At 44.2% G+C, this 27945-nt stretch overlaps 1 protein-coding gene across 6 annotated transcripts in view; it reads left to right on the forward strand.

Annotated features, from left to right (window-relative positions):
- Positions 1 to 27945, forward strand: part of UBR1 (ubiquitin protein ligase E3 component n-recognin 1) — a 132818-nt gene that overhangs the window by 93951 nt on the left and 10922 nt on the right. For 4 of the 6 annotated variants that reach the window (XR_009460180.1, XM_059722944.1, XM_019496516.2 and 1 more), the window contains exons 32-45: positions 327 to 479; positions 900 to 997; positions 4052 to 4148; positions 5707 to 5855; positions 8147 to 8202; positions 8481 to 8577; positions 12724 to 12791; positions 14285 to 14435; positions 15337 to 15424; positions 17178 to 17311; positions 20620 to 20728; positions 23065 to 23121; positions 24704 to 24781; positions 26181 to 26351. Coding sequence is in view for 5 of the 6 variants with exons in the window: in XM_059722944.1 (XP_059578927.1) it covers positions 327 to 479; positions 900 to 997; positions 4052 to 4148; positions 5707 to 5855; positions 8147 to 8202; positions 8481 to 8577; positions 12724 to 12791; positions 14285 to 14435; positions 15337 to 15424; positions 17178 to 17311; positions 20620 to 20728; positions 23065 to 23121; positions 24704 to 24781; positions 26181 to 26351 (1506 nt within the window). In the remaining variant the exon portion in view is untranslated. The remainder of the gene's footprint in view (positions 1 to 326; positions 480 to 899; positions 998 to 4051; positions 4149 to 5706; positions 5856 to 8146; positions 8203 to 8480; positions 8578 to 12723; positions 12792 to 14284; positions 14436 to 15336; positions 15425 to 17177; positions 17312 to 20619; positions 20729 to 23064; positions 23122 to 24703; positions 24782 to 26180; positions 26352 to 27945) is intronic. The other 2 variants (XM_059722943.1, XM_059722945.1) reach the window with 1 other exon arrangement.

A 27945-nucleotide genomic window follows, 5' to 3' on the forward strand; every position in this document is an offset into this window, starting at 1 on the left:
ATCTATTTAAAAACATGGGTGAGGTAGCAAATTTAATGACGGTTGTCAATGTATTTTGCAAAGCACCTTTATATGGATGTTAAAAGCAAGGAGGCTCTTCACCATTTTTGCATACAGAATGCTCTGTAATTACTTGATTCACATATATACTTGAGGTTTTAACTTTATTTTGGTGTCTGTGTATAAGTCAGGGGGATAGTGGAAAAGAAGTTTGACTGGCATAAATATGTATGCACTAAATATTGCATTTCTCTGTTTGAGTACTTGATTCTATGTTGCACTAGAAACCATTCTACTTAACTGATTTTTCCCTTTTAATGTTATAGGTACTTTGAAGCCATACAGTTGAGCTTTCGGCAGCGTCTCCATGTTGAACAGATTTTTGACTTGGAGAATGGCGAGTACCTCTGCCCACTCTGCAAGTCTCTCTGCAACACTGTGATTCCCATTGTTCCTTTGCAGACTCAGAAAATAAACAGGTGAACTACAGGGGCTGCCTATTTCTAAATTTTAAGAATAAAATCTATTTAGAGTTTCTAGAAGAGTTAGTTTTCTTTCTGCATGTGCAGCAAGTTGGGATAATCTTCTCAGCTACTTGGAGACGGCTTAAAACCTTACTGATGACCTATTCAACTGTGTCTGACCTTGTATTCAAAATCTGTTACTGGAACCAATTTCTAATTTTGTAACTGGCCTGATTTTGCAGGGTGCATCCAGTGAGAAAGTGTTTCCTTTTTTAATTAACTAAAATTTACAGTTTTTATTAAGTTTCAAAAGTGAATAAGCAAACTGCATAACTATGCAAATGCTAAGGGCCATATGCTTTTCAGTTTCAGGAGATCAAGTTCAATGCTTCCTTATCTCTTCAAGTAACCATCACTTTTTATTTCTATTCTCAGTGAGGATGCAGAGGCAATAGCTCAAATTCTGTCCCTAGCTAGGTGGTTGGAGATTGTCATGGCCAGGATATCAGGCTACACTGCAAACATCACTAAAGGTTTGTTACAGATTTCAAGCTTTACACTAGGATAACTGTCAAACATGCCTTCTTAGCTTTTAACTTCTCCTAGCAAGAAAACACACTGACTTTCAAATAAACATACCCATAATAATATGCATATATGCAGATTAGCATAGGTACCGCTAGACTTAGTTCATCCAGAATTGATGCATTTTAACTATCTATCACAGATACTTCATAAGCATGCTTTTGAGCCCCACTTTTTGTAACTATGTATACATAGTACAAACTACATGATACTAGTCCAGAGCCACAAGACTCATGACATATTATATAGTTCATTGGGCGGAGCCCCAGGAGAGTAGACAGCATTTCAAGCCATGGAGACCCCACAGCTCAGCACTGCCTAGTATGTGTATACTTTAGATACCCATCTCTCCCAAAGGAGCTGTGCACTAATTAGCTCCCCACTCATGACTGGCAATGGGAGTTCTTGTTGCAAGCCCTGAGTCCCTCCAAAAATTTCTGTGCAGATGAGGTGTAGGGCTGCCTGGTCCGTCTCCCCTTCATGAAGGGCAGGGCCACACTAGTCACATGCAGCAGGCTGAGACAAGGGATGGCAGAACCTCTCAACTACACAGAATTTTGGTGATGTCTTCCAGATAGTTAAGGTTGGTGAAGAAACAGGAATAGTTGGAAATGGGAAATGTTAGGCACTTCTCAGTTGTGGGATTGAAGAGAAAGTCAAAATGTATTTGATGTAGTGGCTCACCATGACTCAAAGAGTTGGCAGTGAGGGGAACTGAGCACAATAGGCACTTAATCTTATGCAGCTGGATTGTGCTTAACCTTGTGGTTTTTTTAATAAGATCAAGCATTTTTGGCACCAAGGGGAAGAAGGTGTCAGGACTGGCTCTGGCCCTCCTGAGGCTGGCCTGATATTATAGTACCTCCAGGCCTGGTGTCAGTTCCCTGTGGAGGGGGAACACCCACCCATTTTTTAAGAGCCAACCCCCCCCCCCCCACACACACACACACACACACTTCCCTTTATGGGTCATGTGTTTTATAGGTATGCACTGCATTCTGTTAACTTCCTTGTCAGTTATGATGACTGAGCACATGGTGCTTCTAGCAACAGTTTAATGATGGCCAATGTATTTAATATTGGCGGGGGGGGGGTTGTTCATATGTGAATGCAAGATTGAGGGGCTTTTTCCCCCATGCTGATTGGAGGAAAATATGATCTTATATTCAAGTAAATGCAGTATTTTAATTTTTTTACTTTATTAAGTTGTGCTTATTTGTTTGAGCTGGGACGTTGTGCACTGATTATTGACTCTGGCACCTGTGCATCTCAAAAATGTTGTGTCGTGCAACTCATGGCCATTTCAAGATCTTAGTTTGCAACTAAAAATGATAGGAAGTTTGACCACTCCTGAATTAGACCAGCACATTGGAGCTAGAGATCAGCAGAGCCCAAAGAGAAAGAATGCACATATTAAGAATGCAGAAACTAAAATCCTGACCCTAATGTCCATAAGCCTGAGTATTGGAGAGAAATCAGAATGCTGCATTGTTCTAGACAAGTAGTCTCCAGCCTTTTTATGGTGAAGATCACTTTTTCAGGTAAAAGGCAATCTAGGATCTACCGTGCCCCCCCACCCAGTAGGTCAGTCAGGAGTGTGGAAGGGGGCCAGATCAAGGGACCCACAGTGAGGGAGTGGGGCAGGGGGGTGAGTGGGGCCCCAGCTGGGCTGGGGGAGGGTCGGAGCCTAGGCGGCTCATCCAGGCATGTGGGGGGGGGGGGGGGGCCCTGCCACTGCACACACCCTGGCAGAGGCCTGGGGGGCACATGCCCCCCCAGTCTGTCCGCAGGTGAAGCAGCTTCCACTCTGCACTGGGCTTTGCACCCTGGGCTTTGTTCCCTGAGCTGCAGTGGGCCTCCAGCAGGGGGTGTGCAGTGATTGGAGCCCCCCTACAAGCCTGGACGAGCTGCTTGGGCTGCAACCCTTCCCTGGCCTTGCCCACCCAGGGCCCCCTTCACCTGGTTGCAGGGGGCATGCAGAGGTATCATCCCACTCACTCAACCTGGCCCCAGTGGCAGCCCAGTAGTGTGCGTCCTGCTGCTCCTACGTCCCACCGCTCCTGGACTGCGTCCTGGCCGCTCCCAATCATGGAGCCTCTGAATCCCAATCTGGCTGCTCCCAGTTGCAGCTAGCTCCTCCCCCCCCCCCACTGGGAGAGACTGTCAGGGGCTCCCCAGTTGACCAGACGATCAGGATCGACCGGCAGGGGACCACTGTTCTAGACCTCCTTGATTTTCGTGAACAGGCATAGTAACCCTAGGATCTTCTTCATGTAATACATAATGGATACCACTGGCCTTTTGGTACTGTTTGATTTGGGAGTAAATCCAGAGTTCTCCTTTTATCTATGATATGATTTCCAAGAATCTGCTAACTTCTTTCCTTGTTTCACTTGGAAGATCAAATAACATGAACTTGAAAAAAAGATGCAACCCCAGATTTGCCTATTGAGTCCATAATAATTAGTCAAAGAAAGTAAAATTGTAAGTTAAGTCCAAACTATACGAATATTACAGAAAGTATTGATGTGGTTAGATATATAGTCTTATAACATTCCCTGAATTCTTCTATAGCAAGAAAATTCCCTTTTCTGTTTCCGTCATGGACACCTAGGGTAGCTGGGATCTGGAACCAACTTCCTAGGGAAGTGGTCCTCGCTCCTACCTTGGGTAAATTCAAAAAGAGGTTGGATGAACACCTGTCTGGGGTTGTGTGATCCCAGCGCGTGCTCCAACCAGTAGTGGGGGGGGGGGGTTCGATTAGATGATCTATTCAGGTCCCTTCTGACCCCTAACTACTATGAAACTATGAAACCTTATCAACCAAGCATTGGTTTTAATTCTCACATTTATTGATATAGAAGAGAAGGGTCTTTAGGGAGGAGGGTTAAAACAGATTTACTGCTAAGATCTACTTAGGATTATTTCAAAAACAATTTAAAATAAAAGGAAGTCTGTGTATGCTAACTCGATTGTATTAATGTGATTTTTTTTTTTTCCAGAAGAAGAGCCTAAAAATGCTCCAGCTGTAGTCAGTAGAGAAAAGGGGGACTCTGCTCTGGATTTCCATTCTATCCTTAGTTTTGGAATTCAGCCTTTGTAAGTGTTGCCAATAGTTTATGTTTGGCTGGAGGAATCTGAGTTCCACATTTTGCATTGTGTTCACTCTCCAAAATGATCCAAGTCTGTTTCAAAATTCTGGAACCTGTTTTGTTTCTTTTTATCAAAGAAAGGAGTTTGTCATCTGAGCCCAAAACTGAAAGCCAGGAAACTTCCTGACTTATAAACCCAGCTTTTCCAGTGTCTCCACATGAATTTTAATATTGAATGATGAATCTGTGCCTTGGCTTTGTCAGACATGCTTCTATACATGTCTTGTCTTTGTAATAATAATTTGAAATTACTTTGTAGATCAAGTTATTTATTAGTGATTTACTTAGAGGAGTAGAGTTGAACTGTCTAGTATATTGTGTGATACTAGTTTTTAAAAAAGGGCCCTTCCCCTTGGGATAGAGGTGATCCCTAGACATTTCCCTCTACTGTGTGCCTTAACCTTCTGCTTCCCCTTAGGATACTATTACAGCCACCTTGTCCACTTTACTCTTTCTCCTCACAGCACATTTAATTAAAGAATCAGTTATTTATTCTTTGTCTGACTTCTGCTATCCATGGTTATACCTTGAAACATTACTGTAGAAGTTGCATTAATATTTAGTTCCTTTCTCTCATTCTGTGTCACAGTTACTCAGTAAAAACAAGGACTTTTTTTTCCAAAATGTTGCTACTCCTGCAAACATACTCTGGTTTAAATGTTGAACTGTGTTCTTGCTTGTGCTCTAGGTAGCAAGATTCTGCAGCTTGAACTTAGTTAAACATTTTTAACATACTGCATGAGCCGGAATAAAATCCAAATAATTGTTTCATAATTGTGTCATCTGTGCAGAGCTTGCAGGATAAAAAGTACTGAAAGTATATTTCATTTCAGCATGTATGTCTTTGAAGGTGCAGAAGAAATAATCTGTTAACTGAGAGCATGCTGTTTTTGCATAATTGCTTTTCTGATCAGAATTGCATTTTATAGGGACAGAGTAGATGATGAATTTTAAGGAGCTCCATTCTTGGAGAGAGAATTAAAATGTTAATTGTAAATTCAAAATTGTCCGTCTCTTATTGCAAATTTTGGATGGATGGAAGGAGGCATGCTTTTCCGCTGAACTGCTATGCTTGTTTTTTCCCACAGTTTTACTACTTTTTCCCTCAGTTCTTCATTACTTCAGTTAAAATGATTATGGTGCTGTTTACCAGTATGGAATACAACATGCAGTGTGTACAAACAAATCTCTATTTACCAGATTTAGTCTTGATTTTGTTGGCTTTCACTCATCAGTTCTAAAACATTTACTTGTGGAGAACCTTGCATTCTCCTGCCCATCTTGTGTACATCATGGAAAAGTGTTCAGGTGCAGGAGTCTGTGCTGGAAGTCCGTGATGAGCTGGGATTATTTTTCTCAGTGCAGTCTCCTTTGTTTCCCCTCTCTGGAGAGGGAAAACTTCAGAATCCCTGATTTTTTTTATGACCATCTTAGTTATTGTCCTTTAAGTAACAGATACTTGTTACTGATTCACAGACTGAAGCTGTCCTGGCTTTCTTTTGCAGAGCCAAATACTCAAGAAGTATTAAGGAGATGCTGGTTCTTTTTGCCACCACCGTTTACAGAGTTGGATTACAGGTTGCTCCCAGTGAATCTGATCCTCGTATTCCTGTGACAACTTGGAGCACGTGTGCTTTTACTATTCAATGTATAGGTAAAACTTCAAATGGGTTTCTTCTTTCCTATGGTTCTGAAACTTTTTTGTTAATTTGAAATAGTGGGATATTTGTCTAAATTAGAGGTCATTCAGATATGACTTCTGGTGTACCAGTACTGCTAAAGGAAGATAAAGAGTGATCTCTCCCTGAAGTGGGACATGTTACTTGCATATAGAATGCCATGGGAGTTGATTACAGATGTTAGCAAAAGACCAGATTTATACAGTAGAAATAAGTAAAGTGAAAGGAAGTTCAGGCAAAACGGTGTATGAATTTCATAGATTACAAGGCCAGATGGAGGGCTACTGTGATTTATTTAGTCTGAAATTGTTCTACGCTTACCATAGCACTTCCCTGATGAAAGTTTGTTTGAACTAGAACAAGGATGTCAAACTCGTTTGGCCCAGGTCTGTGGGCTGGTTCAGGCCCACAGACCTTTTCCTCATCCCCCCTAACTGCCAGATCCAGCATGTGTAATGCCTACTCCAGCTGGTCTGAGACCCACACTACATGGGATGCTTAAGACTTCATGACATGTGACACTCACTCCAGCCTCTCTGGGATCTGTGCGCCATACAACACTTGCCCCAGCCATTCCAGGATATGTATTGTGTTGGTCAACTCAGACCCAGGGGCAGCACCAAGGGGCAGATGATGGGGACAGTATCTTTGACACTCCTGAACTAGAGCATTTCTTTTAGGGGAAAAATAATAAAATCTCTTTGAAGTTCCTTTTGTCTTTATAATTCCCTCAAGATTATTGTGTACTCAGGATGAAAGAAAACAGCTGCAGATCACAGGAAAACTGACAGTTTTCCATGCAGTTGTAAGAGAAAATTAGAGGGGGGGGGGTGTTGTTTTGTTTAGTTTTTTGTGGTTTTGGGGGGGAGGCTGGGGGATGGTTGCTAGGAATTCCTGCTATTTTTTAATCTGGTCATAACATGTATGTGACTTCTTCCTTCTGCTTCTCACTTGCTGGCTATAAAGATGACCTGCATCCATTACAGGATTTAAATACAATGCTTTATATTTTAAAATAATCCAGATTATGTCCAGACTTTAACCCAAAGATTTTAAAATATTTTTGGTCACTTCTGAAAAGTAACTATGCAAAAATAGCACCTCATTGATATTCAGATCCCTGAGTGACCAAAAATGAGGTCAGGGGGTGGCTTTTTTGCTTTTATTTATTTTCTTTCTATTAGTCCTGCAAAACCAGCACGTTTGGGATGCAGGTGGCTGGATGATCTTCCATCTTTATCATCATCACTAGTATTTTTAATAATTATTAGTTGTATGCCTCTGCAATCCATTAATGCAAGGTGGTGGCACAGGTACCTCTGTGGCATTGCACAGGCATAATTTAGTACAGCAGTTGCTACTCAGGATGTTGTTGCTGCCACTACCAGGTGAAATGGCCCCATGCACTTCTTTCCTAATGCAGGCAAGAGTGCCTGCTCCTGCTACAGTTGCCTCCTGATTGGGCTTCACAACTGCCTCCTGAAAACCAAGTTGTGTGGCAGTTCCACCTGCTGGTGCTGGTGTGACAGCCTGGAGATAAAAGTAGGTAAACTGAGATGTTAGAACAGCAGTTCTCAACTGGGGTGCCACCAATTTCAGGAAAGTTATGAGTCTTAAAATCCTTGGCTGCCTATATACATGCTCTGAGGTGGGGAGGAGGCCTGTTATTAGAGTGGTTCCTGGACAGCTGCTTTAATTAGAACAGTTCACCATCATGTGCATTAAGCCCCCCCATGTTTCAAAGTGGCCATAGGGGTGTTTTAACTAAAGCTTATTTGACATGGTTTAATTAAAGTGCCTCCACAGCCATTTTGAAACACGGGCTTAATACACATGACAATGAGGCTATGCTAGAGCATTCTAATTAGAATGCATTGGAGCATGTCTGTATGCACCTCTTGAATCGAAAATGGCTGAGAACTACTGATTTCATGTATATCTGATCCTTCATCAGGCATGAAGGGACACAAAATAAAAAGAAAGCATATTTGTTCCTCAGAGTCCAGGCTAAATGAGCAAGATGTGGAAACTACTTAAACAATCATTTTGTTACTAGTATATTTATGTGGGAATCATGTAACTTTACATTAGCAACTTTCCAAAGTCACTTGTCAGAGTAAAACTACACTTTAAAAAGCAACCCTGTAAATGCAACAGGTTGATCTTAGACTAAAGCAAGTGAATATGTGAAGATTAAACATGCAAACTATTTTAGTTGCTTTAAGAGCACATAACTAAAAATTTACTTTCTCTGTTTAATTTTAAGAGAATCTTCTGGAAGACGAGGGCAAACCTCTATTAGGAGCACTACAAAACAGACAGGTATGGATAATCCAAGGTGCAATAAATTTAAAAAAATGCTTGATCACTGCTACTGGTGGCATGAGGGGGTTCTCTACCAAAATATACCTTTGAAAGAACTTTTAATTAGGTTAGTGATATAAGGATGAGTCTGACAGAGTGCATTCATATTATTACAAAGTGATTCATACTTCATTTTCCTGGATGAAGGGATAGAGAAGCGTTCTAGCACAACCCTGTTTCACTGATTATCTCTTTTTTTTTTCCTTTTCCTGTTACTCTTTTTTCTTGCCTTCTAGCACAGTGGCCTTAAAGCATTAGTGCAATTTGCAGCTGCTCAGAGGACTACAGCACCACAAAGCTTGATTCAGAAACATCTGGTTCGTCTCCTAGCAGGTAACACAATCTTTTATTTCCTTTTGCTCCCACTGCCTTCTGTCCAGTCACTTAAATCACTGCAGAGCTGTTTTTGAAAGCTTTTATTAGACCAGGGATGGGCAATTATTTTGAGCAGAGGGCTGCTTACTGAGTTTCAGCAACCCATCAAGGGCTGCATGACAGGCAGTTCAGGGCAGATTAATTTTCTAAATTTTTAGGGGCCCCGCAGGCTGGATAGAATAGCCTGGTGGGCTGCATCCGGCCCCCAGGCTGCATCCTGCCCACCCCTGTATTAGACAATGCCACATGTCAGTAGTACAGCATGGAAGAGAAATATGGTCTAATGATTAGTGTTTCAACCGAGAACTCTAAAAACCTGGGTTTGGTACCTTGCTACACTACAGATTTCCTGTTTAAGCAAATTATTTAGGACTAGATCCACATAAAGACTTGCACATCTAGGGTTAAATTCCATCTTTTGCGCTAACGATATGTACACGGCCATATAACTGCCGCTTTTGGCACTTAGGTACAATTTGGGATTCTGGTCTCTTAGTAATGAAATAGAATTGCTCTGTGCACATGTCGGCCAGAAGTAAAAGAGAGGAGGGAGAGATGTTAGGGCCTTTTTACCCCCAAAGTTCTAGTGGTTAGGGCATATGCTCAGAGGGCAGGAGACTAGGGTTCTAGTCTGAAGTTGTTTGAACCTGTGGTGTCTCCTGTTTCCCAGCATAATGTTGTAACCACCAGGCCACAGCTAAGCATTACCCAGACCCCTCTTCAGCCCTCCCTTTGAAGCCTGCCCTCTGGGCAGCCAAGAAAAGGAGCTATATGGGGCCAAAAGGAAGAGAACTAACCAAAGAATGTGTGGCTCAGTGAGATAAAATACTGCTCTGGTAGGAAAGGGATCCTTCAGGCATCCTGAATTCTAACCTGGGCCCCTATTCCCAGTGATGCAGAAACTTCCCTAGTGCTCTTATCCATTTTAGTTCATAAACAATAAATGCTAAGTTTAAGGTGAGGACTGGAGAAGGGCCTGGGTCAGTGGTGCTGGGGCCAATCCATGAGTGTGATCTTGTACACCAGCCCAACCCCATGCACTGGATCTACCTGCAAGTGACCCTGTTCACTGATTTCACCGTGGACTTGTGATCTAGCACACATCTGGTTCACAGGGCTTCCCGAGGATCTAGAACTTCGGCAGCAGGGGAGTGGCAGTTACTGCTGCCACTGCTCCCATATTTCTGGACTCATGAGGACCCTTGTGGACCAGAGGTTGAGCACCATTGGTGTGCATTATACCTAGCCCATAGGCTGGTGGTCAGAATGTTTTGCGTGTTTTGCACCTCTAGACAAGAGGGCCCTAATAACTGTATCTTGCCATTACCTGAGCAAGTGTTCAAAGGACTGGATATTGAGCTAAAAGGTAAGAGGGCCTCACCTTTGGTATCTAACACCTGCCAGTCATAGCTCTTATGAGACTAACATTTTGGGGCTTATCTAGCCAAATCTAAGCTCATCTAACCTTATCTAGCCTAGGCTGTTCTGTTTTACTGCGTAGCTGCCCAGCTGGGGTACAGCCATGCTGAGCAGGCTCACTAGGCACACATGGGCTTGCACACAGACTTAAATTGCAACCTGTGCCTTAGTGCCAAAAAATGCAGTTACACAGCTGTGTACATGCTAGTTAGATTCACACAGTGGAATAGCAGGTAGCCCCTAAGCTCTTTCCTACTGTCCCCCCTGTACATGTCTAGATGCAAAATTAAAATACAGTAAAATCTGTCTCAGGTGGAATGTGTCAAGCTGGAAATCTGTACAAGGTGAAAAATGCATGCTATATGGGGAATGGAATTAAGTATATTTAGTCTGTATAAACCAGACACTGACATGAAAACTGGAGGAAATTTGGCAGGTTTCTAGTTTTGACAGGTTCCTTCACAGAGAGATTGTGCTTTCAGCCCTTGTTGTCCCTGGGCCTGGCGTGCCTACCCACCTTTTAAACTTCCCAGGGCACAGTCAGCCCTAAGATGAAGAGGTCGCCACCTAGCCCTGGGGCTGCGCACAGCCTTACCACAAGCTTTAAAAGGGTGCACATGTAGCTCCAGAACAAGGGAGTTGCTTCCCAGTCCTGGGCTGCTCACATGCTGGGCAATTTAAAAGGGTGATCTAGCAGCACTGGGACTCGAGCCATTTTGTGGTTTTTGGGGCTGCCATCATTTCCTTTAAATTGCCTGGCAGCTGGCAGGGCAGGACAGCCTGCAAGCTGCCCCTGCTTGCTGGTGCTTTTCTGTCCCTATTGCTGCTCTGCTTGGCCACTTGCAAGAAGGCAAGGATGAGGGAGCTTCCTGTAAGTGAGAGTAGGAGTTGATTAAGAGGTGCCAACTCCACATTAGTCCCTGCCACTGCTTGCAGGGAGCATTGTCACCCTTGCTACCCAACAAAACCTGTCTCTGGACGTCCTCTGGAGCGAGGGGCAGCAAGCACAGCTGCCCACCTTGCAGGAACTGTGGCTGTTGCCAGGTGTTCTGTGGCCAAAACATTGGCTTTTGTTGGGATTCAAGCTGCTTGGGCAGGGCTTCTTACCCAGGCTATTGGAACATGAACATAAGCCTGTGATTTAACAGCCTGGACAGCACTTCAGGAGGACCCTGGCCTGCAGACTGAATCCTGGGGTGGAGTATTGGCATCTCTGCTGGTCCTGTCACCCTGACAGCACCACCTGCTCTGTCCTGCTGATCAGCAGGACCAGGCATGGGGCAACATTTCTTGACCACTAAGTGCTGGGCAGGCTGTTAGGGAGCCAGGGGAGTGGGTGCCTCTGTTCCTCCTATAAGACAGAAATCTGTTTAAACCAGAACTTCCACCTTGTCTAATGCAATTCTGCATTAGACAGTGTTCACGATATTTAAATCCACTCCTTCAGCTGTCACTTAACCTTTGGGCCTTTCATTCTTAGGACGCTAACTCTCCCTGACACTGTAAAGGGGCCTAGGCCTCTAACGTAGAACCATGGTTAGAGGTTTTCAACCTGAAAACCTAGTCCTGAGGTTTTCAACCTTTTTTTAACAAGTGTATCCCTTCTGTCTCAGTTTCAGCTCATGTGTACCCCTTTATATTTTTCTGTTTTTAATGTTACCAATTATGTGATATAAGGTAGGATACACTAAATAACATTCAATGTATTATGCATTAAATATATATGTACTATAGTTACGCCACAGCAGTTTGGGCTGGTAAGTCTGTTGTGGGGAAAGGGACAAGGGGGGATGGAAGGGCCGTGGCGGGGACAGATAGAGGTCCCTGCGGTGAGGGAGGGAGTGGGGCAGGGGCAGGCACTGCACAGTCAGGGCAGAACATGGGATTGAACCACAGGCGGCTTGTTTGGGTGGTGTGGGGTGGGGGGAGTGGCTCCCGCTGCTGCATGCACCCCAGGAGGGTGTAGGGGGAGTGCCACTGAGTCTGTGCAGGGAGAGAGCAGGCTGCCACTTGCAGGCCGGGGCTAGGGCACCTCTGGGCTCTTCCTGACCGGGGAGAGTGGGGGCAGGTGCTGGACTGGCCTGGGCTGCGTTCAGGGCTGGTGGCAGTGGCCCTGGGAAGGGGGATTAAGTGGGGTTGCAGCCACCCCAAAATTCACCATATCGGCCACATTATGGACCACATTTGTCAAAAAAAGCTGGTTACTGATACTGTCACTTTTCTGCCTATCCGATATAGGACTGATGTATTGGTATATCCCTAGTAATTTTTTCTCATTTGTTCTGTGTACCCCCTACGACCTTTTTAAGTACCCCTAGGGGTACGTGTACCCCCAGTTGACAACCACTGTACTAGGCAGTAGGACACCTGAAAGTTGCAAGGCCAAAGCCATTTAATAGATCTAGCCCTTAGTTTCTTGTCTTATTTTTCCATCTCTAAGACCAGAGGGATAGTATCACCTCTCTTCACTGTTTGAAGATATGGTCATTAATATTTGATTCCTAATCAGAGAACAGGAATATGTAGGATGGAAATTAATAGGTTTTAATTGCTAGTTTAATTGATTAATCAGAGCTCCAAAATAAGCAGAGGTTACACACTGCCCTCACGCTACCACTGCACTTCCACTCAAGAGAGCAAAATCAATAAGCTGGCTGGATAATGAATATCTTTTTTTTTACATAGTTCTTCTGCCAGATGTTAAAGTGGAAGACACACTGTCTCTTCTAGATATAGATATGTTTCATGTTTTGGTAAGCACATTTCTCATTTTATTTTTGCTGTTAACTCTCTTACTTTTGATGTGCTATTTAATGTGAATTCTTCTGGAAACAAACTTGTGATATCTTCCCTGGTTGTGGGCAGTAATCCAGGAATAGGCTGACTTTCTTCACCACAGATGTTTCCTCCCCATCAGTTCAGCCATCTTCCTTGCTTCCCCAGCTTCCACTTTTGTTATTCCTGTGCTTTTACCTCCTCTGATAGCCTCAAACTATCCCTTTCTCCTTCCTCCTCTTTTCTTGCACAGTATCTTGCCCGTTTCTTTCAAAAGAAAATTTTCAGAATATGTTGACTTCACCTTCTCTCAGCTTGCCTTCCTTTCCCTTCTCCCCATTGCATGTGAAGTTCTCTGTTCTTCACCTCTCATCCTTTCACTTTGCCTTAGTGACCTCACCCCATCTTTTAATTTCTCTAATGCTCTCACTCATCTCCTTTTAATTAATTTCTCCTTTCCATTGGCTCTTCCCTTTACCATACAGGCATTCTTTAGTCTTTTCTATCATTTAAAAAAAATCTTGCCTCCCCAGCTACCACCCTTTCTCCTTTTCATCTCTAAGCTTCTTCAGTGTTTTATTAATACTAGCTATCCTTGAGTTCCTTTCTTCCAGTTTCATCCTTGACAACACCTGATCTAGCTCATCTCCCTGGGCACCACTTGAAGTCACTCTCCAAAGACCCTAATAATTATTCTTTACCTCCATCTCAGAACAAATACTCTATCCTCCTTCTGCTTGACCTGTCAGCACCTTTGTCACAATATAAAATATTCTTGAACTCTTATCCTCTCTTCTTTCTTTGGTTCCATCCTCATTTAATTCTCCTCTTAGCTTCTCTACTATAACTTCTACATGTGCCTGTCAAATTTGCAGACCTCTTGATGTGTTCTCCCATGTTGCTCCCAAGCATGTAAGGAATTCCCTGTAAACATCCATAAAACTACCTCATTAGCTTCCTTCAAATCCTCTCTCAAACCCTTCCTTGCCATGATGTTTACAAAAATATGTAAGTTAAACTTCTTGTAGGCTAGAACTAGTGCCTATCCCACTGACCACTATTCACATAGTTTCCTTGTTGTACCCCAGCTCTCTGTGTCTTCATACATGTGTGCGCACATGTGTAGTCTCATCTTTTGAGACAAGGACCTTCTTTTTATTTTGTGTTTGGAAATCACCTAGCAAAATAAAGTTCTGGTCAATGATTGGGGTGCTCAGATGCTATAATAACGTACAGTAATAATAGTAGTAGTAATTTTGATGTCACCTGCTGTGCAGACTTTGTAAACTTGTGACAGAGGTAAAAAGATAACCAAACTAATTGCACTGAAAACATGGTCCTAGTTATAAATAGTGAAGTGTAGATGATTGTATGTGGCGTGACTGTGTATTTTGTAATGTTATCCTAAGAAGAACTTCAGAATTTGTGATTGTTTGCCAGTATTCTTTGTTTTTTGTCTCTCTTGCTATAGGTAGGATCTGTGTTAGCATTCCCATCTTTATATTGGGAGAATGCTGTAGATTTGCAACCTTCATCTATTAGCTCTTCCTATAACCACCTTTACCTCTTCCATTTGGTCACCATGGCACACATAACACAAATCATTCTCACCTCAACAACAGGTAAGAGTACATCCAGTTTTGGATTTCTCAGGTATTTTGTCCAGTTTTTACAAAATCAATTACAGACATTTTTAGTAGAAGATAGTGCTTTCCACATGTACAAGCTTTACCATAAGAGATGTGTAATGTTAATTTTATATTATGTTGTATTATATTAATAATTGTTTCCTAACAAAAATTAAAATAGCAGTATGATTACTTTTAGAGCTCTGTTTATGCATTGTTTCTATGCCTTTGGTCTCATGAAACAAAGCAGTCCCCATAGTATACCAATAATTGACTGAGGCTACAATACTAGATTGGTAGTGTTCCACATCTACTCTTTGTGGGGGAAAATACAAATCTTTGACAAATACTTATCGTGGTGTTGAAGATCAAGTGATAGATGAATTTAGGGACACCAGCTTTTGAGTGTTGTGGAGGTCTGTAAATCTAGAGGAGGGAATGATGGTACTCAGTAACCTGATAAAATTGGGGTTCCAGTTTTCTGTATTCTACTATTAATCACACTGTGGAACAGTACAGACCAGTAGCCTTATAAGCCACCATTCCATAGATTTGCCAGCTCCCACCTCCTTTGTTCAGGGTCATTACAGTGTAACCAAAGAAAACATTAAATCTTGTATGGCTACTAATGTAGAAAAATAATGTCAAAAGATAAAGGAAGGTAAGCAGAGGAAAAATGAGTATGAGAGTGACTGCTTTTATAATCCCTCTTACATTATGCAGTTTCGGGGGAGAGGATGTTTGTTGGATTGGGAGGGGGAAAGGAAATAGTTCAATATAATGAACTGTAAACATTTTTGTGGCTTGTACATATACATTTGAAACTAGAGTGATGTGTGTAAATTGACAGGAGAGTTTGAAGTGCATATGCAAGCATTAATAATTTTTTGCACAGAATCCTCCACTGCTCAATCACAAGATGACAGTGAGGAGGCTCGTACTGCTGAGGCTTTCTGTAAGGAAGTTTCCCAGTACACCAGTGGGTAAGTAGGAATTCAAGTCTAATATGAAGTGTTTTCCAAGACATAACGAATACTTCAAAGAAATGAGCCTGAGAGACATGAACAGACAAGCAGTTATGCTGGTTTAAAGCCACTGGGGGACTTATGGCTTTTAAGAGTGCATCAGCTGATTGTTGCAACTCTTTCATCTGTATACCCCTCTCCAGCAGTAAATAAAAGCAACCATTTACCTCTGAATGAAGCAGTGATAAGTTTCTGCAGTTCAGCTTCCACTTACCACAGCATAGCGTGAACAATAAGAACAGTTACAGTGGATTCCACTGAAACAGAGTAAGTCATCTCCTCCCAAAACAGTACAGTTGTTTCATCTGCCCGTGGTCTGAATAACACAGAAGAAATATGTTGGACCCACTTTATTTAGGTTAGCAAAACAGTTCATGTGCTGCAGGAGCATGGCATGGTTCTATTGTCTCAGTTAATTTTTAGCAAAAGTAATATTTTTAGTTCAAACAACATTTTCCCAGGCCCAAAGCAGATTCTTGCCATGACCTAAAGCATCCATTTGTTGCTATCCATATCTTGGGGAGTAAAGCAGCCACCATTACCAGTCAGCGATCTAGGAAACTCATTGAGCAGCTGGGTCTGCTCAATGAGGGGGTGGGGAGGGATGGCAAGGGTATGTCAACCACAGTAGACTTTGGTAGGAGGGGGCAAGGGGTGCAGCAGCGTGGGTGATGGGAAGGGAAGTCTTACCTCCACAGGCTGCTGCAGTGTCAGCTCTCCTGTGGCCAGTTTTCCTCACTCTGAGATCCTAGTGCCCCATTCACTCCCCCTGCCTTCCCCATATATGCATATTGGAAGCATGCCTGGTTTGCCTCACTAGGTGGGGGGGGGGGCACCATTCTGCTTATCCCACTTGCCCCCCTGCTAGATGCACTGTTTGATGCAGCACTGTACTCTCCAGCTGCTGTGGCCAGGCAGAGGCAGCACAGGGTTTTCCTTGCTGCTGCACAGGCTCCAAGGCAGGAATGGAATAAGGGAGCACCATTCCACTTGCCCCACTGGCTCCCTTCTCCCCAGATGCTCTGATTGGTATGGCGCTGCACTGCCCAACTCCTGTGGTGGGTAGAGGCATTGCAGAGCTACCCCTACCACAGCAGACTGCCAGCAGGGCTGGATGATCCTGGTACCCCTTCATAGTTGATACCCGAGGCAGGTACCCCACTTACCCCGCCATAGTTAACACTAAGGATCATTATTACATTAGTAGAGATAGAGGAACAGGTACTGCTGTGTATGGGAAGAGGTCTTCCCTCTTCTACTCATATTTCCCAGTTCTTGAGAGAAATACCTCCGCTACGAAACAAGCAAAAGCAATGGAGAAATAAGGCTTAAAAAGTGGGGCAAGATTCTGGAATAGATGAAGGAAAAAATAGTTATACCTAGGTTCCATAGCTTCTTGTGCACAGCCATGTATGTTCACTGTTTGGAGCACTTCAAACAACATATCTACATAGCCTGAGGCTTTGAGGCAGTTACCTCCTGTTGCTGCAACACTGCTGCAGCTCCACCAGTGCTAGCAATTATGAGAGTACTACCACAGATAAGCTATCAGACCTTTTAGGAAACATGGTGATGACCCCATTGGAAAAAATGTCAGAAATATTCAACAAAGTGCACAAAGATAAAGACATACAGAAGAAGAATATAGGTAAACTCAAGAGAGCGTTTACTCTGAACTTACAGCTTTTTTTTTCGGTTTGTTGTATTGCAGTTGCTTTAGTCAAAACACTCCAGGCTGGCATATATGGGACTGTGTCAAGAAAGGCATTACACCTTACCTTCGTTGTGCTGCTTTGTTTTTCCATTATTTGCTGGGGGTGCCTCCACCTGAGGAGCTGCTGGTAGGTAAGTAAGATAAAGCAATGTTTATTATTTTACCTGTTTGCTGTTTACTTGTTGAATAGTTGAGTGCTTAAATTGTCAAGGCATAAATGAGGTTACTTAATGTTATAGTAGTAGTAGAACGAAAAGTTATAGTAGTACCTTACACAGAAAAACAATGAAAACTACATATAGAAGGGGTAGGAGTAAGTAGCAGGTTTGCCTGTGCCTTACCTTTGTGGAAAAGTGCTTTTAATTACAAATTAAGGTGTAAATTTAAACTGAGATAGTTATAATAGAATAGTAGTATTAACCTGTGTGGACACACTTATCCCAGTGTAAGGATAACTTTTATTCATTTACTTGATGTTACTTAGAAAAGAATTTAAAGACTATCAAGAGCTACTCTTACACTGGAATAAGTATATCCATGAAGTGGGGTGTGGGAGAGGGCTAGTCTCATATAATTCTTTCCATATTATCTGCAGAGTTTACCTGTGTAGACAAGTCCAAACTGGAGCTCTTCACACCAGTCTGGAGCTTTGGTTCAATAAGAAGGAATATTCACTGATGTTCAGTAACATGATTTTCTGTCATTCCTTAGAATTATTAAGATTATGATAATGCTGCGTACAGTTCCAGGAAGCTCCATGTCTGCATACAATGCTTCCTGAACCAGAAGTAGTATTGCTGCCTTAATGCAGCATTGCCTCCTGGCAGAGCTTATTGGTGAGTAGGCTCCAGTGTTGCATTAAAGGTGCAGGGCCCACCACATGTTTCCTGCAGGATAAATTGCCTTTACCCCACTTGATCTTAGCTCATAGGACCAAGAAGCCAAGTGGACCTGTGAGGCAGGACTATTCCACTCTGGGGCAAACTGTTCCACTCTGTGGTAAAGTTCTGCCTCAGAAAAAATGAAGAGTAACTATGCACATATAAATTACACTAGTGTGCTGAGTACGTCACCTCTCCTAGCTGCATCAGTTCCAGGCTAGCTGCTTCTTCAATGCCAACCAGTTCTCTTCCATCTAGGTACAACAGTAGTACCTATTGAAGACATTCTGGTTAGAAGATATTTTTGTGTCTACTCCTTACTACAGAGTGAAATCTGAGATGAATTACTTTGTAGTAATTGTGCAGTGTCATCACCCTAAGGAAGCTATACTATGTACAATTAAGGAAGCAACGATTGCAGAGCAGGATGGCATGCATCAGTACAGCCTTACTGGAGAAGTTCAGATATGCCAAGAGGTTTGAAGTAGTGATCTGGCTCCACCTTATTTAACTTGGGTGTTCTGATGGCATCTTAGTAAAGTAAAATATGGTTGCAGGTCAAAAATGTAATGATCAACTGGTGATATGATAATTGAAGACATAGTGGATGCATCTACACATACATTTGATTCAGGATCAGTTTACTTGCAAGTAAATGCTCCTGGGCAGACATCTACACATGCAGAGAAAGGGGAGCAGATTTGCTGCTAATGGCAGCAAACTGCTTCCACTTCCTGGGGCCTTGCAATAGCCCCCTTCTTCCACCAGGGGGAGTGCTAGGCTCCCCCTGTGTACTAGCCCAGGGCCTGGCAGGGAGCACTGGGCCAGGAGACGGTTATCTCCTTGCTGGGGCTAGGACATAACACCCTTCCCAGAGGGTCTGCCTGCTGCTGGGGCAGGGAGGTCCTGGCCCTGGCTCCCCGATCAGGGACAGGAGACTTAGAAAGAGCTGCAGGGGAGGGGCAGGTCCCAGCCCCTACCCGGATGCTCCAGTGGGGCAGCTGGCAGCTAGCTCACTGCTTGTTGACCTACCCCATCCCTGCAGCTCTTTCCAAGCCCTGTGCCTCAGTCACCCAGTTTGGGCACAGGGTTGGGACCTGCCCCATACCAGGACAATTCCCAGTCCCTGCTTCGCATTCAGATGTCACAGCACCAGCTCCGTAACAGCAGAGCTGGCACTGGGAGATAAGGATTTCCTAACCCTCACTCCCCAATCGCAATTTCAGAGCAGAGGGCTTGGAGCTCCCTGCTGCCGGGGTGGGAGGACATACTCCTTGACCAGGTTATGCTGGCAGAGCCTGCCCTAGCAGCAGGCAGCTCCCAGGGGACAGGGAGAAATTTCCTGGACGGGCTGACCGGGAGCAGATTTGCTCCTGGTCAGACGTTTACACAAGTGCTACTGCGCTGATGCTAATCAAAAGTAAATTTGCTACTTGCATTTGCAGGTAGCAAATTTACTCTCAATTAGTGAGGTTTACTGTGCAGTAAGCATGCGCACATGTAGACACACATGCTTACTTTGCAGTAAATTACACTATCACACAGTTAAGCATCTTGTGTAGATGTGCCCGGTGTGAAGCTTTCAGTCTCAAAACGCATAGTCCTGCTGCTCTAATAAATGTATAATGTGCTCTGTAGTCTAGAGCAGGAGTGTCAAACATAGTGTGCAGGTCAGATCTCTCCAGCCTGCTGGGCTACTGACAGGCAACCAAGAGTTGGAGGATGGGGCCAGGGGCAGTGGCCTGCCACAGAATCAGGTGCCCTTGGGCCCTGGTAGACATGGCAGTTGGTGGCAGGAGAGCAAATGAGGGTTGATGCAGCTCTGGTTGCCCTCTGGCAGCTTTACCTGTCACCAGTGCTGTGGGTCTGCCTTCTCAGCCACTTGCCATGCTGTGGCCCTGTACTGAAGCCCTGTGCCAGAGCTGGAGCTGCTGCTGCTGTGGCAGTGGTGCCTGTGGCAGGTCTGACTCTGTCATGGGGCACATGGTGGCGGCAGCAGCAGTGCTGACTTTGGCATAGGGCATGCAATGTGGTGGGAGCTATTGCTGGAGCTGCATCCCTGTGCTGGAGCTGGAACTGTCATTGCTGCCGCATACTCTGAGTTGGAACCACCTCCAGGCTGGATGTGTCCCACAAGGATTCCCATGGTTTGGATCCAGCCTGGGGCAGGAGGTGGGCTTGACATGCCTGTTCTACAGTAATTAGGTAGGGACTGAAAACCTTGAAATGGGGTTAAAGAATTTAAGTTTTTGACCCATATATACCATTTAAAAGCACTTTAATATTATTAAATGCGAGTTTTATTAAATTAAGAACCAAATTCTCAAGTTGTATAAATTAACTTAGTTCTGTTTAAGTGAATGGAGCTACGTCAAGCTGCATCAGCTGAAGAACTGCTTTTTGTGTTCAGGTGTGCCTATTAATCAGCATAAAAAATCAGAACAATCCTGGATTCCCATTATGCCTGCTATGATTGTGTGAACTGTTCAGAAAGATCTGTAGAAGACTGGACAGGCTTGAAAAAATTAATATATTCCTCGTGCTTTCTTATTTTGCAGTTTCTGATGAAGGACAGTTGAAGGCACTTTGTAGTTATCTCTCTCTTCCCACCAATTTGTTCCTGCTTTACCAGGAATATTGGGATACTGTAAACCCCTTGCTCCAAAGGTACTAGCTTGAGTAGCTGTCTTGGGATGATCGTATGGGAATTTGGGGTGCAATTATTGAATCATTGCTTCAGCTCTGATCGATGCCATATTAAAATGTTAAGAGTTGGCTTGATAAGCATGCTGCATGTTGAATTGCCGAAGAGGTGGTATTTTTCTTTATTTTGATTTTTTTATATTAATAAACTGCCCCCGACATATTGAACCTCAACAGACCCGGGCCAGCTTCTGACTCATTTGAAACCACTGCATGTAAGTTATCCTGGAGTGTTGCTCTTTTGGTAGGCCACTGGTGCTCAACTTTCTGGCTCTGTGGGCCAGATCCATCATGGAGTCAGTCTCTGGGTTTGCTAGCCTGGCCACGCAGGCTCAATCTGGCAGCAGGTGTGACCACACAGTTTCTGGCCACAAAGCTATCTTGTATGCTAGATCTGGCTGCGGCCTGGCCTCATGTGCCAACCCATTCCCACATGCCGGATCCAGCTGCAAAGCAACCCTATGTGTCGGTGTGTGGGACCATGACATCTGGCCCACAGGGCACCCCTTGGGTCTGTGAATTTGGCAGCAAAGGAACAGTGGCTGGCAGCATTAATTATCACAGGAAGCTGCAGAATGCTACCATTACTCCCGCGCTACCATTACTCCTCCACTACCAGATTCCCAGACTTGTGAGGATTCTTGCGGGCTAGATGTGGTCCATAGACCAGAGAATGAGCACCATTGTGCTAGGTCATTCTCTCTTTGTTGATCTGCCTTATCTTGCCTGTCTCTCCACAGATGGGATGTTAATTATAATGATGATCTTGAGAAGGAGGATCTTGGTTTGCCATGTAATGTAATCTGTTCTGATTTAGGGCTGTGCCTGCATTGCATTTTCAATTCAGTCAGATTAAGGGTAGTAGTTAGCCTCCTGATTATTGCCCCGTCTATATAATATGATGAAACCTCTCAGTAAAGGAAAAGTTGGATAAAATAAAAACAAAAAATTACTGTCTTGAAGAATTTCCATATTCATTTGTTTACAGAGTGTGATATTATTAGTGTTAATATTTGATATTCTTGGGCCTGGTAGAATTCTCTAGAGAAGTGGGGGGCAAGCTTTTAGGCAGGCATGTCATAAATTAGCCTCCCATCTTCCCAGAGTGCCTCTCCAACCCCTTTCCCTTACCTGATCTGCCACTCTGCTTTCTGCTCCCTGCCCTACGTGCCACTGTGCTGCCTGTCCCCTTCCCAGTCTGCTGCATGCCACACACAGAGGCTGCTTCAGGTTGACCACCCTTGCTCTAGATTAACACCAATTATTCTGTCTTGTCCTCTGTCCTCATGAGGCCTTTTTGTTGACCTATGAAACATTTTAAGTCTGTTAACTCCAACCTCTGGTCTTGATACTGATTCATTTTCTGGGAGATGCTGAGTATAATTTTTGCTTCATTTCGTTGAAGAACAGTCTCGATTAAGAAAATACTTAGTTTTAGATTTCTTAAATGGCTGCTAAGAACATTCCTTTTTCTAAGTTTAATCCTCATAGGAGTGCATTCAAGATATGATTTTTGAGTAACAGAAGACATTTCCTTGAGCTGGGGCTGATAGTACCACCTCACCAGAGAAATTAAATGAGAACAGATCTATTTTATAATAATTCTATTGCTAGATTGCCACATCAGCCTGTGTGCATTTATTAAAAAGCCTTACTTCAGAAGAAAGAGTTCAGTTGCTTTTGAGAAATGCTATTGATGCACATCAGCTAAAATAACCATCTGTTGTTGATCTCTCTTCTGTGTTGCAGAAGTAATATAAAGTAACTGTCTTAGCAAGAGTGCCAAAGAAATTCATTTTATTCCTATAGTTAGTGGCTTGGCAGTACTGTAACTTGCTACACTATGTGGGTGGATCTGTTTTGCTATTATAAACATAAATACAGTAAATATTTGTGATTAATTTATTTTAAAAATGTGGTTGAGTGAAAATCTTTGAGTGGAGTGCAATGGCCCACTTGGGCACCATAAGAATCTCAGCATCTAGATGTTGCTAATATTTTTTTGAACGTGTGTTTTGTAAAGAGGTGCTTACAAGTACTTTCTTAAAAATAGATTTTTCTGGGTCCTCTGGGGCGTGCGCAGGGCCCCCCCACTCCCACGCCCCCCCTGGCGTGGCGATCGGAAAAATAGATTTCCCTTTTGCATGTATTGTATTTCATCCCCATGAATTAAGATTTCAAAGAACAACTAAATCTCCTCAGAGAAAAATAATTAAAACCATTTGTGTCCTCCTCTTGCTTACCTAGTTTTGTGCTTATTGTAGTAATAAAATGTCATCAGCATTGTTTGTTTGCTACAGGTGGTGTGCTGACCCTGCTGTACTAAGTTATCTGAATGGGAAAAGCATAGCAATAAGGTTAGTTGGGTTTTTTTGTGGCTGTTTTTTGACCCAAAAATGTTGAAGGAGCTGGGTTTTTGATAGATGAAAAAGGGTGAATTGTAAGTGCTTATATTTAGTGAGGTTTTTTCTGTCCTTCTGTTCCCTTTGCCTTAAATTTCCCCTCATTTTCAAATGAGCTTTACTTTTTAAGAAAAGCTTTAAGATAAGCTTTTTACTTCCCAAGACCAAACTACTACTCTTCTTTTGGACAATCAAGCATTTTTTCTAATTAATCTGTCTGTGTTTTCCTGGTAATGTCAGATAACCTTCCCCAAGAATAAATGTGTGTTCTTACCATGCAGACTTAGTATTATCCCCTTTGTTTAATGCACATGCACACACATATATTACGGGTGTGCAGAACAGGCTGTATTAGATTCAGATTTGGCCCAAATCAGGATCAAATGTTGATTTGGATCACTGTCCCAGTTCGATTTGGCTGAATCTGAAGATTCGTTTCGGCCAGAGACACAGCTTTACATGCTTTTTCTACATACCTTGAGGTACCAGGCATGGCTCATGAATGGTGGGGTGGATGGAGCGTTCCACAGGAGCGTTTGGGGGGGGCGGGGCACGTGCTCAGTGAACTCAGAAGTGGAGCAGAAGTACTTCTGGGTCTGTGGGGGCTCCCCCTGCACCCCGCCTGGCTCTGCCATCTGCCACGAGGGAACCCGGGTGCCCCCCCCAGACCCAGGAGACACCAGTCCCTGAGCTGGGAGGCTACGGGGGGGGGCTACCCATACCCTTCCTGGTGGACCGGATGTGTGTCTGGTCCACTTTCGGGTCTGCTGCTGAGCGCACTGGAAAGCCCCCTGTGCTCCTGTGGAACATTCCATCCGCCCCACCATCTCAGCATTCACGAGCCGCCTAGTACCTTGAGGTGTGTAGAAAAAACATTTAAAGCTGTGTCTATGTCCGAATTGCCAAATCTCTCTGTATTGATTCGGAGGGTTCCAATTGATCCATCTCCAAATTGATTTTATTCTGCCTTTCCCTTGGGTCCATAGATTTGAGAGATGCCTTTAGACTGGCAGAAAGAAATCCAAAAATCTAGAATTCTTGGTTCAGAGGTGATACTTTTTGTTAGACCAACTAAGAAATCGCAAAAAAAAAAATCTTTTTTATAAGCTTTTGGGCTCTCATGCCCTTCATCAGGCTCAGGGAAAATTAGAGATGGTAAAAAGTCCCCATAGATAGAAAATAAATTTCATTTTTGCACAGAGGAAGCTGAAGATGGAAATCTGTCCTTCTGGGTCCATGAGAGGGTCTTTGTGAGATGCTTTTTGTTGTGCAGATCAGGCAGGATTCCTTCCCTGGTGGTGTCAGATGGCAAGCAGGGAGGTGTAGAAATCTTTCTTTCTGTTCAGCAGTGCAGTTTATAATCCAAAATCAGCTATAATTTGGCATATGTTTGTATTTCTTTTTGTCTCAGACCAGTACAGCTAACAGATACACCTCTGGATCGTCAGAAGTTCATACAGAATACAGGAAATTTAACAGAGTAGTGGTTTATTTGTAATCCATGTCCAGTCTGCATTATTTTCTTTAACTTTCCTAGGTACCCAAGGAAAAGAAATAATTTAATAGATCTTCCAGAAGACTACAGCTGCCTCCTCAATCAAGCTTCTCAGTTTCGGTAAAAACTTAGTAGTTTTCTTAGCTTTCTTGTCAGTGTTGCAGTGCTGTTCGTATTCATGCTGTTGGTGTAAACCATGGAACAAATGGCTCAGTCATGTGTCAGCAGTAGAGAGCATCAGTTCAGGAAGAGAATACCTGGGGGTCGGACCTGATGGTCTGTTTAGGTCCCTTCTGACCCTAAGAACTATGAAACCTGGGAAAGGTATTGCAGAACTGAATATATTATTTTGTTTATATCCACTAATAGCCAGCTGACCATTTTAAGGTTGGAAAAAACACAGCTTACTAAAAAAAAGGACATTGACAGAATGACCACATATAATATTATTACACTTTAAAACATGGCATTTGTCATGAATGTGCGTTAGATCAGGGATGTTCAACCTCCAGCCCATGGGCCAAATGAGGCACGTGGAGCCTTGGGAAGCCCAGGCTTCCCAAGGGTTGGGAAATATGACTGTGGGGGAGCTATTGCAGTTAATATTGCCACCCTCCCCGCTGCCAGAATCCCCAGTCCTGCTTATTGGGTCAGAGCTGAGCCGCAACGCTCCCCCTGCACAGCCAGATTGGGGCTGGGCCCACACCCCTTTCCCTCCATGTGGCCCGATTGGGGCTGGGTCACATGCTTTTTCCTTTGGGTCTGGCCCACGCCTCCTTGCCTTGTACCCAGCTGGGTTGGAAACGGGCTGTACTCCCTTTTGCAGGGCTGGTTTGGGACTGGGCAACACCAAGCTGTGCATCCTTTATTCCCCCCAACCCCCACAGAGATGGTCTACAATCCCTTTCCTCCCATCCAGACAGATTGGAGCCAGGTCATGCCCCCTCCTCCCATCCCCCATGGTGCTGGGCCAAACCCCTTTCTCCCACATGGCTGGCTTGGGCTACCCCCACTCCTCTCCATGCACCGTATGGGGCCATGCTGCACCTACCCTGGGTGCCAGATTGGGTCTACTGGCCAGATGGAAGGGACCAGGCACTGCCAGTCTGGCCTGCTGGATGGAAAGGTTGAACACCACTGTTTTAGATCATATATCTGACAGTTGCTTTCACCATTGGACATGTTGGAACTAGAAATTTGGCACTTGGTTAAGGTAGTAAATCTTGATGTGCAGATGAAGGGCTGATTAGAGAAAGCAATGTTAAAATACATCTTTTTCACCTTACTGTTCCCATAAAGGTCACCTGAGAGAGAAAGTCTTAGATTCAAAAGCTTGTTGAACTTTATCTCAACTACATAGTTGGTCCAATAGATATCGCCATAAGAAATCCTTGCCTCTTACGTAATTTCTGGACTATCACAACTATAACATGACTTTTACACAACCATTCTTTAACTGAGATTTTTTGCATATGGAAGTCAAAAAGCACACAGTAATTTATTACTTATCTTCTTCCAGGTGCCCAAGATCATCTGATGATGAACAAAAGCATCCAGCATTGTGTTTGTTTTGTGGGGTTATGCTATGTTCCCAGAGAGCCTGCTGTCAGGAGTTAGTGAATGGAGAGGAGCTAGGAGCCTGCAACTTTCATGCTCTCCATTGCGGAGCTGGAGTCTGTATGTTCCTCAAGTAAGTAACTACCCAGAATGTAATGTTGTCTTTGTGGGTAGCAGGCAGGAGGGCAGGGGTATAACTCAAAGGCAAGAAAACCACAAAAGGATCAAAACATAATGTTCTTTGGAGTTGGAGTGAAAGACCCACCACTTGGACTTAGTGTCATTGCCAAAAACTTGAAATCACTAGTGTTAGCCAGTGAATTGTGCTGTAGTCTCAAGGTACCCAGTCAAACTGCATCCTTTGTCATGTGTTTAAACAACAGCAGAAATCTCCTAAGTCTTTATTACAGTTATTCTTGGCCTTTATACTCAAAGCAGCTCTTGCTGCACATGTCTTAGGTGCCAGATTGGGTCCATGAAGGAACCACAAAGGAACTAGGCACTGCCAATCCAGGCTGCTGGATGAAAAGGTTGAGCACCACTGTTTTAAGTAATGGCTTGATGTCCCTATTAAATTGATACATATATATAGATATATAGCAAATAATTCTTCTTCACCAGGGAATGACATATCTCCAATAAATGCTCCATTTATTGCTCCTCCTCCCTCTGCACAGGAAAATTTAAATGAAGCCAGCATTAAACCATATCTCTCATGGGCAATGCATGAAAGTGGGTATCTGCCCCCAGGGTATAGATGATATCCAGATCAAAGCAGCAATTCTTAACAATAGAGGTGCACCGATACATCAGTCTATATCCTATTGGCACCAATAAAAGGAAAATTATCATCATTGCCAATTGGCTTTTTTTTGGCTAATGTGGCTGATAATGTCACCAATAAATCCTGTGTGCATGCGTGCAGCTGAAGCATGCATGTGGCCAGTTTGGCAGCTTAGAGAGCAGTATCTGGCTGAAAAGTCTGTTGCGGGGGGGGCAGGGGGCGGCAGATCGAGGCCCCTGCAGTGAGCGAGTGGGGCTGGTGCAGGGGCAGGCGCTTCTCAGCCGGGGCAGGGTGTGGCATGGAGCCACAAGAGGCTCTTCTGGGGAGGCGGGGTAGGGGGCGGATCCCACTTCTATGTGCACCCTGGGGGAGCCATACAGGGAACATGCCCCGCGGATCTGTGCACAGGACAAGGGCAGGCTGCCGCTGCGGGCTGGGGCTGGGGTGACGCTGGGCTCTTCCTGGCGGGGGTTGGGCCAGGAGCTGTGCTCAGGGTGGGCAATGGCGGCACTGGGAGGGGGGCTACAGGGTTCAAATTCTGGGGTAGCCACATCCCACCCGGTAACCACCCCCCTTTTCCAGTGCTGCCACCACCTGTGCCAAGCATAGCCCCTGCCGAACCCCTCTGCTGGGAAGAGCCCAGCAGCAGGCCTGACCCCAGCCTGCAGGGGCAGTCCACCCTTGCCCAACACACAGATCTGGGGAGCATGTGCTCCCCATAGCTCCCCCAGGGGTGTGCGTAGCAGCAAGATCTGCCCTCGTCTCCCTGCACCCCCCCCCCCCCCCCACAAGCCTCTTGTGCCTCTGTCCTGTGCCCACCTGGCTGGGCAGCGTCTGCCCCTGCCCCAGTCACACTCCCTCCCCCCACGCTTTTCCCCCTAACAGCCTTACCAGCCAGATGCTGCTCTCCAAGCTGCCATGCTGCATATCGGAAATCAGATAT

Source organism: Alligator mississippiensis, chromosome 2, assembly GCF_030867095.1.
Source record: "Alligator mississippiensis isolate rAllMis1 chromosome 2, rAllMis1, whole genome shotgun sequence".
Taxonomy (NCBI): Eukaryota; Metazoa; Chordata; order Crocodylia; family Alligatoridae; genus Alligator; species Alligator mississippiensis.